Source organism: Equus asinus, chromosome X (genome assembly GCF_041296235.1).
Source record: "Equus asinus isolate D_3611 breed Donkey chromosome X, EquAss-T2T_v2, whole genome shotgun sequence".
Taxonomy (NCBI): domain Eukaryota; kingdom Metazoa; phylum Chordata; class Mammalia; order Perissodactyla; family Equidae; genus Equus; species Equus asinus.
Window position 1 is genome coordinate 34,457,769 of NC_091820.1, and position 13,187 is coordinate 34,470,955.

General features: G+C 50.8%; 1 protein-coding gene across 19 annotated transcripts in view; it reads right to left on the minus strand.

Annotated features, from left to right (window-relative positions):
- Positions 1 to 1,005: 1,005 nt before the first annotated feature.
- Positions 1,006 to 13,187, minus strand: part of KDM5C (lysine demethylase 5C) — a 37,214-nt gene continuing 25,032 nt past the window's right edge. For 6 of the 19 annotated variants that reach the window (XM_070502860.1, XM_070502866.1, XM_070502856.1 and 3 more), the window contains 9 exons: positions 12,726 to 12,831; positions 11,648 to 12,006; positions 10,878 to 11,016; positions 10,232 to 10,411; positions 9,931 to 10,068; positions 9,147 to 9,746; positions 8,783 to 8,861; positions 8,452 to 8,651; positions 7,139 to 8,346 (listed from right to left, as the gene is read on the minus strand). In XM_070502860.1, the coding sequence (XP_070358961.1) occupies positions 7,984 to 8,346; positions 8,452 to 8,651; positions 8,783 to 8,861; positions 9,147 to 9,746; positions 9,931 to 10,068; positions 10,232 to 10,411; positions 10,878 to 11,016; positions 11,648 to 12,006; positions 12,726 to 12,831 (2,164 nt within the window). In that variant the 3' untranslated portion in view covers positions 7,139 to 7,983. Of the gene's footprint in view, positions 4,020 to 7,138; positions 8,347 to 8,451; positions 8,652 to 8,782; positions 8,862 to 9,146; positions 9,747 to 9,930; positions 10,069 to 10,231; positions 10,412 to 10,877; positions 11,017 to 11,647; positions 12,007 to 12,725; positions 12,832 to 13,187 lie in introns of those variants that run through there. The other 13 variants (XM_070502862.1, XM_070502859.1, XM_070502863.1 and 10 more) reach the window with 8 other exon arrangements.

The window sequence follows — 13,187 nt, forward strand, 5'->3', positions numbered from 1 at the left end:
TTGGTTAGATTTATTCCTAGGTAATCCTTTTACATACTATTGCAGATGGAATTGTATTCTTAATTTCATTTTTGGATTGTTCATCACTAGTGTATAAAAACGCAACTGATTTTTATGTGTTGATCTTGTACCCTGCAACTTTGCTGAATTTGTTTATTAGCTTTATGCCTTTTCTGTGCCTGAAATGCTATTTATGCATCAGTTGAGATGGTCATGTAGGTTTTTTCCTTTGTTCTATTACTGTGATGTATAACCTTGATCAATTTTCTGCTGTTAAACCACTCTTGCATTCCTGGGATAAATCCTACTTGAACTTAGTGTATAATCCTTTTAATATGCTCTTGGGTTTGGTTTGCTAGTATTTTGTTGAAGATTTTTGCATCTATAGTCATAAGGGATATTGGTCTATAATTTTCTTTTCCTGTGATGTCTCTATCTGGTTTTGGTAGAGCCAAACTTTTCAATATGGGTGCACTTAACCAGCAATCCTGGATGTACTGTGTTAGCTGAAGCATCTAGGAGTATTTCTAAGATTTGTTCTATTGATTGACTGAAACCTGGACTCAACACTAGCCTGTGTTAAATAAGGCTAAGACGCCAGATGTAAAATGTAGTTGAAGGAATCTAAATGCTAGTGGTGCTGGTATAGCAGTGAGCATAGCCACCTTCCAAATGTTCAGGGCAATAAGAATGCTGGAATCAATTCATCATGTGTAACCCATTTAACTCACCCTCTAACTATGTGGACATTCCTTTCACATTGGCTTTAAGAAATATATTATGAGGTGTGGCAGAGACTAGCTCGATGGTCATTAAGCCTGTTTTCTCTTCCTCCTCAGGACAAATTTATACCACATTTTCCAGTGTCCCATGCCACTGTCTGAGTTCTAGCTAATGGAATGTGAGTAGAAGTAATGCACACTACATGCAGGCCTAGCTCATAGAAACCTCCCACATGGTCTTTCCATCCCAGCCAACCAGAAGAGGAAATGACAATAGTACAATGGTGATGACATTTTTAATATGGCAGACCATCTAGACAGAAGGTGCCTAGGCCCCTGAATCACCACTTAGAGGAGGGTAGCCCAACTATTAACACTTGTTTTGGAACATTACAGAAGCAAGAAAAGTAATCACAGAGATTTTTTTTCTGTCCCAGAAGCTAACTTGACCTTAACTAATACATCTGCGAGCACCACTATTCTTAAAAAAACATTGTGGTGGGTTTTTTTCTGTAAGTTGCGGTCATGGTGAGAGATCATGATAATGGGCCCCCTGATTTCAATGGGGATGACAGAATCACCTCCAGAGACAATTTGGGTCTGGTTCCTATAATGAACAGCAGAGCCAGAGCAGTAGTCAGAATGGTTTGACCTGTGGGGATCTATAGTGGTGGCTAATTAAACATGGTTTCCCTTGGGTCAAAAGAGCTGAACAGCCTAACAAGGTCCTAGTTGATTTACGTAACTAAAATAATCTAGTGTAGCAGACGGAGGCCCGATGTAGTCCCCAAAATGTAGAGTCCCAGCCTCTCCTCCAGTTCACAGACTAGATCCCCTTGAAGAAAGGGGAATGTCCACTTGAAGAAGGACCTTGCTATGCTTTTTCACAAGTGTGTGTGGTGAAACCCCCTCTTTGCTTTTCCCACAGAGTCCTGCAGCCAGTGTAATCGTGCCCTGGGGACAGGGAAATATCCAGACCTTTTCAAATAGACTAGGTACTGGTTCTGAGTTAATGTTAATTCCCAGTGACCTAGACTGTCACTGTGGTCCACCAGTCAGAGTAGGATCAGGTCATACATGAAGTGTTGGCCTGAGTCCTTATCATATTGGGGCCTGGGGGTCCCAAGTCCCATCCTGTGGTGATTTGCCCAGTTCCTGGACATATTATTGGAGGACACATGGTATAGATGGCATAAAGGGTAGTAGGGCTACAGCTGAAGAACTAATTAGTGAGTAGAAAGACCAGATTGAGGACCTCTTCTGGAAATCAACAGCAAAATATAAAGACATACAAAATATTTTTTTAAAGACTAAAGAAATGGAGGGTAAAATTAGAAGTGGCCACGTCATGATAATAGGAGTCTCAGAAGCAGAGAAAAATAACAAATGAAAAAGCAGATCTACTTTGTGAATGAATGCCTGAGTGTAGGACACCATGTGACCTGTGCAAGCTGAGTTGCCCATGGTGAGCTTTGTGTTAACTGCCCCATCAAGCCATGAGCAGAAGCACTCCACCACCAAATAGAATAGGTATGTACAAGCAGGTCTAGAAGACCACAAGTAAGCTGCCTGAGTGGACCATACTCCCACTGGTTGTACTGCCATCCCTTTCTCACATCTGAGGCCTCATGGGGCATTACCTGTGACCAGATGACTAAGGGACACAATATTCAACCTTGGTTTAGATAGTTCTTCATGATATGCTGGCACCAGCTGGAAGTGGCTAGCTGCAGTGTTATAACCCCACTTAGGGTTGATCCTGAAGGACAATGAGAAGGGAAATTCTCCCCAGAGTAGGAAGACTGTCTGGTCACATAGATGGTCAGAGGTATAGATCTCCACTGATTCATGAATAGTTACTAATGATTTGGCTAGACGGTCAAGGACTTGAAAAGAACAGGATTGAAGTATTGTTAATAAGGGGGTCTGGGAAGAGACATATCGATGTCCCTCTTGGAATGGGGACAGAGTGTGAGGATACTTGTGTCCCACATAAATAAGCACCAGAGGTAATCCTCTGTAGACGGGGATCTCAATCAGATGGACAAGATGTCCTATTCTGTAGACGTCAGCCAATCTCTATCCCTGTCACCCTTTTCCTTACCCAATGGACTCCTGAACAAAATGGCCAGGGTGACAGGCATGGAGTTTATGCATAGGCTCCGCAATATGGACTTCCACCAAGGCCAATCGGGCTATAGTTACTGCTGAATGCCCAACCTGCCAACAGCAGAGAAACACCAAGCCCATCTATGGAATCATTTCCCAGTGGCAGCTGATTAGAGACAGCACAAAATGAAAAGAAGCCACTGGACCCCCAAAATTCTACTGGCAGGAAACAGACTGGGAAAACTACTTGGCTGCAAACATGTGCCACCTTTCATGGAAGGAAGGCAGAGAGGATGGGACCAAGTACCCAGAGAGCAGAGCCAAGAGCCATGGAGAATTATTCCTAGGCCTTAAATCCTAATCAAGGAACTTCCATTTGCCCAGTTGGATTTCAGAATGGCTATAGACCAGCAACGCCTTTGTCTCCCCCATTTTCCCCCCTTTTTGAACTGGAGTGTGTCGCAGTTATCCTGTGCCTGTTCCACCACTGTATGTTGAGTGTGTTGGGGATAGATGTCTCTTAAGTTTCACAGATCTACAGGAGAAAAATAATACTTAAGGAACACACCTGAGGCACCTCATTCACACCTGGACCCAATTTAGATGAGATTCTGGACTTTGAGGCGATGCTGAAATGGAGTGAGACTTTTACAGACTTTGGGAAGGGGTGAATGAGTTCTGCACATGGAAGTGATGTGAATCATTGGGGGCCAAAGAACAAATTATAGTAGTCAGTCTCCAAGATGGCCCCCAATGATCCCCACCTCCTGGTATTCACATCCTTGTGTAATCCCTTCCCAAGTGTGGCCTGGACCTAGGTCTTACTCCTAGACTTACTTCTAAAGAGAATATTGCAAAAGTGATGAGATGTCACTTCAGAGATTGGATTATAAAGACTGTGACTTCTGTCTCACACTCACACAATTCTCTCTCTCCTCACTTGATTGGTCTGATGAAGCAAGTGGCCACATTGTGAGCTGCCCTGTGGAAAGGTCCACATGGCAAGGAACCTGAGGGTCACCTCTAGCCAACAGCCAGCAAGAATCTGAGGTCTTCAGTCCAACAACTGCAAGGAACTGAATCCTGCCAACAGCCATGTGAGTGAGCTTGGAAGGAGATCCTTCCCCAGTCATGCCTTGAGATAACTGCAGCCCCGGCTGACACCTTGATTGCAGCCTGTGAGAGACCCTGAAATAGAAACCCAGCTAAGTTGCACCCAGATTCCTGACCTACAGGAACTGTGAGATAAATGTCATTGCTTTAAGCCGCTAAGTTTTTGGAGTAATTTGTTACACAGCAATACATATCAAACACAGGCAGGCATGGAGGTTATGCACAAGTTCAACAATAGGACTTCTACCTACTAAGGCCAATCTGGCTATAGCACTGCTGAGTTCCCACCTGCCAATAGCACAGATCAACACTGAGCCCTCACTATGAACTATTTCTTGAGGGCAGGCTGATTACTTAGAACCCCTTCTGTCATGCAGCACAGACTTGTTCACAGAGACTTGGTGGGAATCCCAACTCTGCCAGGCTGATATGCCTGTACTTCGAGGAGTCTGTTCCTGTAAGTCTGACAGGGACTTTATGAAATATCTCACATGGAGCTTGGCACCTAGGATGGGGTTCACAAGGGGCTGCTCCCTTCCCTTTCCTGGAACCTGAGTGCCCCAGGGACATGGGCCCTGTCTCTCTGCCTCGCAACCCCTCTTCTCCCACCATCACCATTTCAGGACTTCTGGGAAGCATGGTCAGTGTCTGCCCCTTCAGGGCCCCAGTGACCATGGACCTCAGTCCCCACTCTCATAGGGTAGCACTCTTACCAATGAGCTTTATGCAATGCAAAAGGAACAGTGTTCACATGCACACTGGGGCTCCAAATGCTGCTCGTCTCCCTCATTCTGAGCCCAGACTGTGCAGGCCCCTGACTGGAAGCAGGGACAGGGGACTCAAACCTGGGCCTTGCCTTCCCTCCCGGAGCTCCCAGTCTGGGGAGCTTGGGGGTAGGAGAGACAAACCCATTAACCCTATAGGGTTTCAGACACCACATAAGGCATAGTGGAGGCACTAGGGTGTGGGAAAGAAGGAGTCGGCTGGACCTGAGGGAAGGGGCTGGGAAAAGTCCTTAGTGGAAGTGAGTCTCTTCCCACCCCCTTGTCACCTGCAGACCCAGGAGCCACCCTGAGGGCTGTGGCAAACTCTGGGAGGATGCTGCAGCAAGGCAGTGTCTCTACAGTAGAAAATGACTTTGAAGTGAAAAGATACCCTCTGTTTTCCTAATCCTCTTTCTCCCCATCTGGAGCCCCCCTGAGGCAGTCACACCTCCCTTTCTAGGCAAGTGCCTGGGAAAGGGGGACAGATCTGCAACCAGAGCTCCTGGGATGCATGCCCACCACGAGGAATGGGGCAGGGCAGTGCCAAGATGTGAAAGGCCATGTGGAAATGGCTGAGGGCTGGGTCCATATCCTAGAGGACCCCAGCCTGGGCCTCACAGTTCTCTAGCCTGGGAGCTACTACAGTTGGTAGGCGCCCTCTTCGTCTCGTGTCAGGCCACTTCTTCTGGGGCATGCCTGCCTTGGGGCAGGGAGCGGTAGTGAAGTGCTGAGCCTGAGCCCCTTCCTGGCCCTGTCCCACCTCTCACATCTCAGTCTCTTCTGAGGTCATCTCCAACCCTCTTTTCATGATCAATTCCATATAGGCAGGCAGACAAAGACCAGCCTTTTCCCCTGGACTGAGGTCTAGGGTCGAACTGGGCCCAGGACAGGGGTATCCACCAGCCCCTGCCTCCCCTTACTTGTATGGCCCAGTGCCTCCTGACTGCAAGACGGGATACAGGGCTGAGCCAGACCCACTACCAATCAAAGCTGTCAAGACGTTGGGCTTTCTCACTCATCACTAGGTTCCTATCAACTGGAAGTCTTGGTAAGGGGGAGAAGTGGACCAAAATGAACCCACAGGGCCTTCAGATGAGAAAGGGCAGAGAGTAGTGATGGCCCCTGATCTAGTCCAACACCCTCATTTTAAAGACTTTGGAGCCCAGAAGGGGAAAAAAAAATCTGTCCAATATAAAAGCACCATTAATATCTATATTTAAACGTGAACTCGGGCCGGCCCGGTGGCACAGCGGTTAAGTGTGCACATTCCGCTTTGGCGGCACGGGGTTCGCCAGTTCGGATCCTGGGTGTGGATATGGCACCGCTTGGCAAGCCATGTGGTGGCAGGCGTCCCACATATAGAGGAAGATGGGCATGGATGCTAGCTCAGGGCCAGTCTTCCTCAGCAAAAAGAGGATTGGCGGCAGATGTTAGCTCAGGGCTAATCTTCCTCAAAAAAATAAAAATTAAAAATAAAAGTGAACTCAGCTTGAAACCATCACAGTAAGTGAAAGGACACAGTCACAAAGGACCACAAATTGTATGACTCCATTTATGTAAAATGTCCAAAATAGACAAATCCATATAGATTGGCGGTGGCCTAGGGCTGGGTGAGCGGGGTAGGGAGGTGATGTCTAAGGAGTGTGGAGTCTTTTTGGAATGATGAAAACATTCTAAAATCTTTTGAAGTGATGGTTGCACAGTTAGAATATACTAAAAGCCATTGAATGGTATACTTTAAGTAGGTGAACTGTATGGCATGTAAATTATATTGCAATAAAGCTGTTTTTAAAAAAGTGAACTCAGGGGTTCTAAATGACCACACATCTGAGCTTTAGTCCCCATTCAGAGGGGCAGAGAGAAGCCTTCAGGGTGGAAAAAAATCAGGGAAGGGTCCCTGAATGTGGCATATGGGTAGGACAGGAAAGCATTTGAGAAAGAAGGATTATGTAGTCTTCATCTTAAGGGCAATGAAGCATCATGGATGCTTTTAAGGGTAGAGTGACATGATCAGATCCACACTTTAGAAACATCCCTCCTGAATCACTGAATTGTACATTTAAAACAGTTAAATTTTATGGTGTGTAAATTATACCTCAGTAAAGCCCTCACCCCACTCCAATCCCTCTAGGGGCTCAAGGAGGATACACTGGAAGACATAAGGTTGGAGGAGGCTGTGGCAGGAGTTTAGGTGAGAAGTGCCAGGGCCCATCTGTTGGCAGATGGGGAAACTGGCTTGGCAGTGGAATGGAGGGGGAGACTCAGGGACAACTTGCCCATGGTTAAGGAGAAGCTGGTAGGACTCAGTTTCCGAACCCAGAGCTCCCTGGCTTCAGCCCTAGTGCTCCCACCAGCACTGCAGCTGCTCCACTGACAGATGATAGAGGCACTGTTCTCCCCCTTCAAAGAGAAATGCACTTGAGAAACATGTTTCCAAAAAATGTTGCTAAGGGTTTTATTTCTAACAAGAGGAAAATAATAAAATAAAATTAAAATAGGCTTCGGTTGGAACCAAGTTTCTTGTTTTGCTTTTTTTTTTTCTTTTCAACAAATTAATTACACACCAACAATCTTCTTTTATTACAACATGAACCCAGGAGGAGGAAAGGAGACAGGGCAGGAGAGGGAGGAAAGGTCGAGGTGGGTTGTGAGGACAAGCACCAAAAGCTTTCTTCAGATCACAGGGAGCCCTGTTCAGCTCCCCAACCAAATTCATTTAAAATAAAAAAACTGTGAGCACAGCTATGTGAAGTTTCCTCCTCCTGGGTAAAACAGTCAGGGGAAGGGGGGAGAAGGGAGAGGGAGGCAAAGGAGGGAGAGAGGAAGGAAAAGGGGGGAGGAAAGAGAAAGAGTGAGAGGGTGAGGTGAGGTTAGTGTAGCATGGCCTGGCCAGGGCCAGAACTGGGGCGAGAAGGGAGAGGAGAGTCCCCCAGTTTGCATATGCACTGGCCTTGTCTCTGGAATGGTGCTGGCCCAGCCCCAGCCACCCTCCTGCCCACCTGCCCATCCATCTGTCTATCTGCCTCAGGTGTCTGGGAATGCTGGTTAGAGGCTACCAGGGAGGGAAACTCCAGGGGCCCGGCCTCCAGGAGCTGAGGTCTGAACAATACCTTGGAGTCAGAATATAAAAGTCAAGGGACTCAGGGGTGGGCTGGAGTTGGGGGGTGGCCATCCCCCCTACTTGCCCACCTCCCAAGAAGCAGGCTTGATGGTCAGAAAGGATCCTTGAGGCCAAGCGGGGTCTCTGTTGGGATCTGTGCTAGGTTCAGCCACTGTCACAACTGTTGCTGAGGCGGCTGCTGTGGGCAGGGCATGTGCAGCCGGGCAGTCAGAGTGGACAAAGGGGCTGAGGGGCCTGAACTGGCCCCTAGCACCGGCTCCAAGCCATTCTGGTTCTCCTGGGTGCTGGGGCTGCCAGTGGTGGGGGGTTGGGGGGGGCCCTCACCCCCAGTCTCCTCCTCCAGCTCCTCCTCCTCCTGGGCCTCCTCAGCCTCTGGCCCTGAGCTCCGTACCCTCTTTGGCTCTAGCTCCTCTCGGGCTGGGTCATCGCCCTCCCCACCCCGATCCACCTTCCGCCGCCGCCGCCTCTCCAGGGCCCGGCCCCGTGCCCGGCTCCCATGGCGCTCTGCCTTCTCCAGCTGTGATCACAGATAGGCATAAAGAGGTGTGGGCCAGTGGTCAGGCCTAGGCTCTCTGCCTGCTTGGGCTGACCTCCTAGCCCTGCCCGTGATCCCTCTCCTCACCTCCAGAAGCGTGCGGATCCGCTCCAGGTCTGGAGGCTGCCCAGCCTGCAGCAGCTGCCAGATGCTGTGGTTCTCATCCAGGGTTACCTCAAGCAGGTCTCCCTCCAACATGAGTTCCTCCAGGGGGGCCCGGGTTGCCTCAGGCAGCTCTAACACAGGGCCAGTCAACTGTGGCAACAGCGAGGACAGCAGCTCCAGGTCTGGGGGGTTGCAGGGACAGGCTTGGTTAGAGGCTGCCCCTGGTTGTATCCCCACCACCACAACAGAGCTGAGGACCACGTGGGTCACTCTGGTGATATTCAATAAACAGCCTACCCACACCTAGACCTACCTCTCTTACCTGAGCCCTCCCCCGGGGCTACCTTCTCAGGGCTGGTCACACTGTCTCCATTTTCCAGCAACCCTTGAACCTGCCAAGGAGAGCAAGAACAGGTAGTGGTAACTGAACTGAAGAACCAGGCCCTATTCTTCCCCTACAACCCCAAACTTGGGACCCTCCAACTCCTAGAGGAGGAAGGTAGACACAGGCTGCCGGCAGGGAGCAGTCTAGGGATCTGGACAGGATGCAGAACAGGGCAGGGAGGTTGGGCCAAAGAAGACCGAAAGTCAGAGAGCAGGGGCAGGGCTGGAGCCTAAATATGGGTGGGGGCTAAGAGACAGGAATTTCAGGACAAGAGCTGTGCTGGTCAGCTCACCTTAGGCATATCCTTGCCACTGCCTTCTCTGAGAGGGTCAGAGGCAGGGGCTGAAGGGTAGGTAGGGGGCTCCTCATGCCTGGGTTCAGCCTGCAGCCGCTGGCGAAGCTTGGCCAGCCGTCCCAACAGAGCAGTCACATCCTCAGAGGCCAGAGCCTGTCTGGCACGGCCTTGCCAGCTGATGGCCCTCTCTGTGAGGCACTGTAAGGCCTCGCCCTCGGGCAGCCGCACAGGCAGTCTCTGCAGGGCTACCAGCAGTGCCAGGATGGTCTCCAGGCGCGGGCGCCGTGAGCGCATGCACAGCGGACACAAGAATTTGGTGTCCCACTCCCACCAGGCCAGCAGTGGGGATGAGGTGGGACTAGGCCTCGGGGAGCTGAGGAGGCGGGGTACCGACACACATCGCCCATGGAACCAGTCCTGACATAGGTCACACTGCAGAGCTCCCACCCCTGCCGGCACCTGCCCACACACACAGATGGAGGTTGCAGAGGAGGCTGTGGTCGATGATGCCAGTGGACTGGGCTTGGCGGAGTTGGTGCGACGCAGCTGCAGGATACCCTCCTTCTCCTTCTGTTCTCCCTCCCTGAAGGCCACGATCTGCCGTGCCCAGGACAGGAGGAGAGAAGGTCAGCAGCCCATCCTCTCCCTTGTGTGGTGCCATTAACACCCCACTCCCAAACCAGAATTGAGGCTCAGGGAGTAAGCGGTCTGCCCATGGTCACCCGACTCAGGCACTCTATCATCACCAGGCTCTTCTCCCATCTGGGCCCAAGCTCCTTACCACAGAGCCTGGGTCCCTGAGGTCCTGTGCAGACAGCCCCAGCAGCTCTGTGTCAGATTTGTACAACCCCAGCTCCTTCTCCATCCACCGGCTGCGCTTGGTGCTGTCTGAGCCAGCATCTGCACACGGGCAGAGCACCTGAGGCAGGCAGATGGGGCAGGGGATGACTGGGCTTCCCCTACCTCCTATCCCCTCTCCTTCCCTCCCAAGAGCCCCCAAAACCCCATGTTCTCATATGAGCCGTCACACAACAGGCAGGCCAAAAGCAAGAGAGGCTGTGGGTCAGGGTCTCAAGCCTCACCTCCAGCAGTGTGTAGCAAGAATTCTTCTTGAGGAAAGTCTTGGATGCCTTCTCCCTCCAGGAGTGTGCAGTCAGTACCTGCAGCTCTAGCTGTCTCAGCTCCTCCAACCCCACAGGCAGGTCCCGGCCCACAGCCACCAGGCCCTCCAAGTCATCCAAGCAAGGGTAGTGGTCACCATTCTGGGACAGGGGCAAGAGAAAGCTCAATTTAACTTGCCACATCTATTGATGTCACCTGTGCTCCCCTGAGCAGGTCAGATGTATTAGACTTCATGCAATCTTGAGGCAGGAAACAACAGAGCTTGTCCTAAGGCAGGCATGCCCACCTGCCTGGCTCTCTCCCATAGCTCCTACAACCATTGGCTCAGCCCCCAGGACACCAGACTGGTTATTTTGTTGTGTTTTGCCTCTTCTATCCTCCTTACCCCCACCATTCTTACCCTAACCAACATCCTCTCTTCCCTCAGGCCAGGCTCGCAACCCCTCCTCACACTGTTCACAAAGCACATTTTGCCTTCTCACAATGTGCTGTGACCCCTTCCTCTCTCTAGGAACCCAACCCAACCCAGCATAACCCAATATATGCCATCTCTCCTGGCTGGACTCAAGGTCTGGAGTAGAGGGTAGGGGGCAACAGGGTCCTCACTTGGATCTCGTCCACATCAGCAATCCAGGCCCGGGCCTTAGCAAGAGCCTCCTTGAGAGCCTGGATGTTGGGCAGGTGAACAGGGATGTTTTCCGCCTCATGGATTATGGCCTCAAGTGTGGCTGGTGGGTGCTTCTGTCTAAAGGTAGGGGAAAAAAAAGAGGCCTCAACCTGGGGTGGTCTGCCTGAGCAAAAGCCCAGTCTGACCACCAAATATATCAACATAGGCCCCTAGGGGCTGCCACTTGGGCCTACTTGCATGTATTCTGCCTGTGGGTGGCTGCCAGTCCCTGCTTGTTCCAGACTGCATGCACCTAACTTCTGCCACAACCCTTGTGCCTCTGCTTGTCTGCCAGTCTGTCAGACTGCTGGCAGTGCCTACACAGACAACCTGTGGTATTAATCTTATACTGTAGTTTGTCATATTGTCCTGTGCATGGTGTCTTTCTACTGACATCTGTTCATCTGCTTATTGGTACTTGTGCTCCTGTATATATGCACACATCAGCCTGTGGAGCCAGTCCTCTCTACATCTCTATCTGTCCATCTCTGCTTCCCCATGAGCCTATCTCTGTCTTTATATGTATACGGAGTTAAAAAAAAAAAAAAAAAAAGTCCAGATAGGGAATAAAAAAGGGGAGGAGGGGAGGAAAGTCAATATACCAACACAGGAGTCTGGTGCCCAAGGCCACCCACTGGAATCATCTTCAGCTTCTTCACTAAACTTTGAAGATTGGGGCAGAGCAGGGAAGGGAAGAGGTTGGACCTACCTGGCCTCCAGGCAGAGGTGGGCCTTCTCCTCCCAGCGTTCAGCAATGGTCAGCAGCTCCTGCAGCTCAGCCCGGGCCTTATCCACAGCAGGGCTAGGGGCTACACTGGCACCCGCAACCAACAGTCCCCGCATGACAGCCAGGGTGCCCCTTCGGGCTGAGGGAGCCAGCGTGCGTTTCACCTCATCCAGCCATCGCGCCTGTTCCACCTGCCGCTGGAGCTGCTGGGCCTCAGGAACCTCCACCCCCAGCTGCCGCCCCCTCTCCAACAGGGACTGCAGTAGCCCTGGACTGGAGGGTAGTGAGGCCAGGGCCTCACAGGCCTCAGCCTGGTAGGCCTCCACCTGTTCCAGAACACCCTACCAGGATATAGATGAAGAACACACTCCTCAGCTGGGCCCACTCAGAGGTCCCACCACCAGATACCCTTGCCCCACCTACCTTCTTACCCTCCAGTATTTGTGGAGAGCCTAACATGGGCTGGGCTCTCCTCCTTCACTATGCTATAAGACAGTGGTTCCTAACAGCTCACTGCCTGTTAGAATACCCTAAGGAATGTGTTAAAATGCAGATTCCTGGGCCCCACCCCTAGAGATTCTTTACAGGGGTTGGTCAGAAGTCTGTGCTTTATTTAAGTCCCCAGAGGATTCTGATGTATAGCACCAGGAGACCCTCTGCACTAAAATGCTCTGCTATGCTTGGCCTTTTCACAAACCCCTATGCTCATGCTGGTAACCACTACCCTCTCCATCCCACTTCTCTTCTACCTTCCTGCACTTGACTCAGCCTTCCAGGCCCACAAACACCCTTGTTACTTCCTTTCTCCTCTTCCACCTCTGCCAGGAAACCCTCCCTTGACTTTGCATCCTGTACTCGTACCCTTGCCACCTGCCCCTCAAATCCCATCTTTAAGGGGCAATTGCTAGACCCTTTGTCTCCTACCTCCCGTTATTCTCACATGTGTATCCTGTCTGGCCCAAATACTTGACACTTTTTAAGAGAGCCAAGAGTGGCCTGCTGCTCAGGTCCCCCAATCCCCATGATCCCTCAGCAGCACTCCAAGTCCACCCCTCCTCACCTTGACATCCCCAATCTGGTGCATGGCACAAGGCAGGTTGTTCATCTGGTCCAGAAAGGCCCGGAGCTCAGCCAGGGTCATTTGTAGACCAGCCACCCTGTGGGGGCTATGGAGTTTCACATGTGGGGTTTCAGGTCCAAACCCAGTCCCCTCCCTCCATCTCTGTGCTGAGACCCAACACCTTTCCTCACACCTGCCCACTTTGATCTCTCATACTTCACCGTTTCCCCCAACTGCCCAGGTTAGAGGGAGGGTTTTAAGATACAAGCGCATTCATATGATGAGAAGAAAGAATTAGAAGAGAGGAATAGAGGATATATTTGAGGGGGAGCTTAGAAATTAGTTGACGGTAACAGAAGTTGGACGTCCTTTTCAATCCATCCTCTACTGTGAACTCTATGATCAAATTTATGCTCCTGTGTCCTTTTCTTGCCCCTAAACCTTCTACAACTCCTCCCTGCC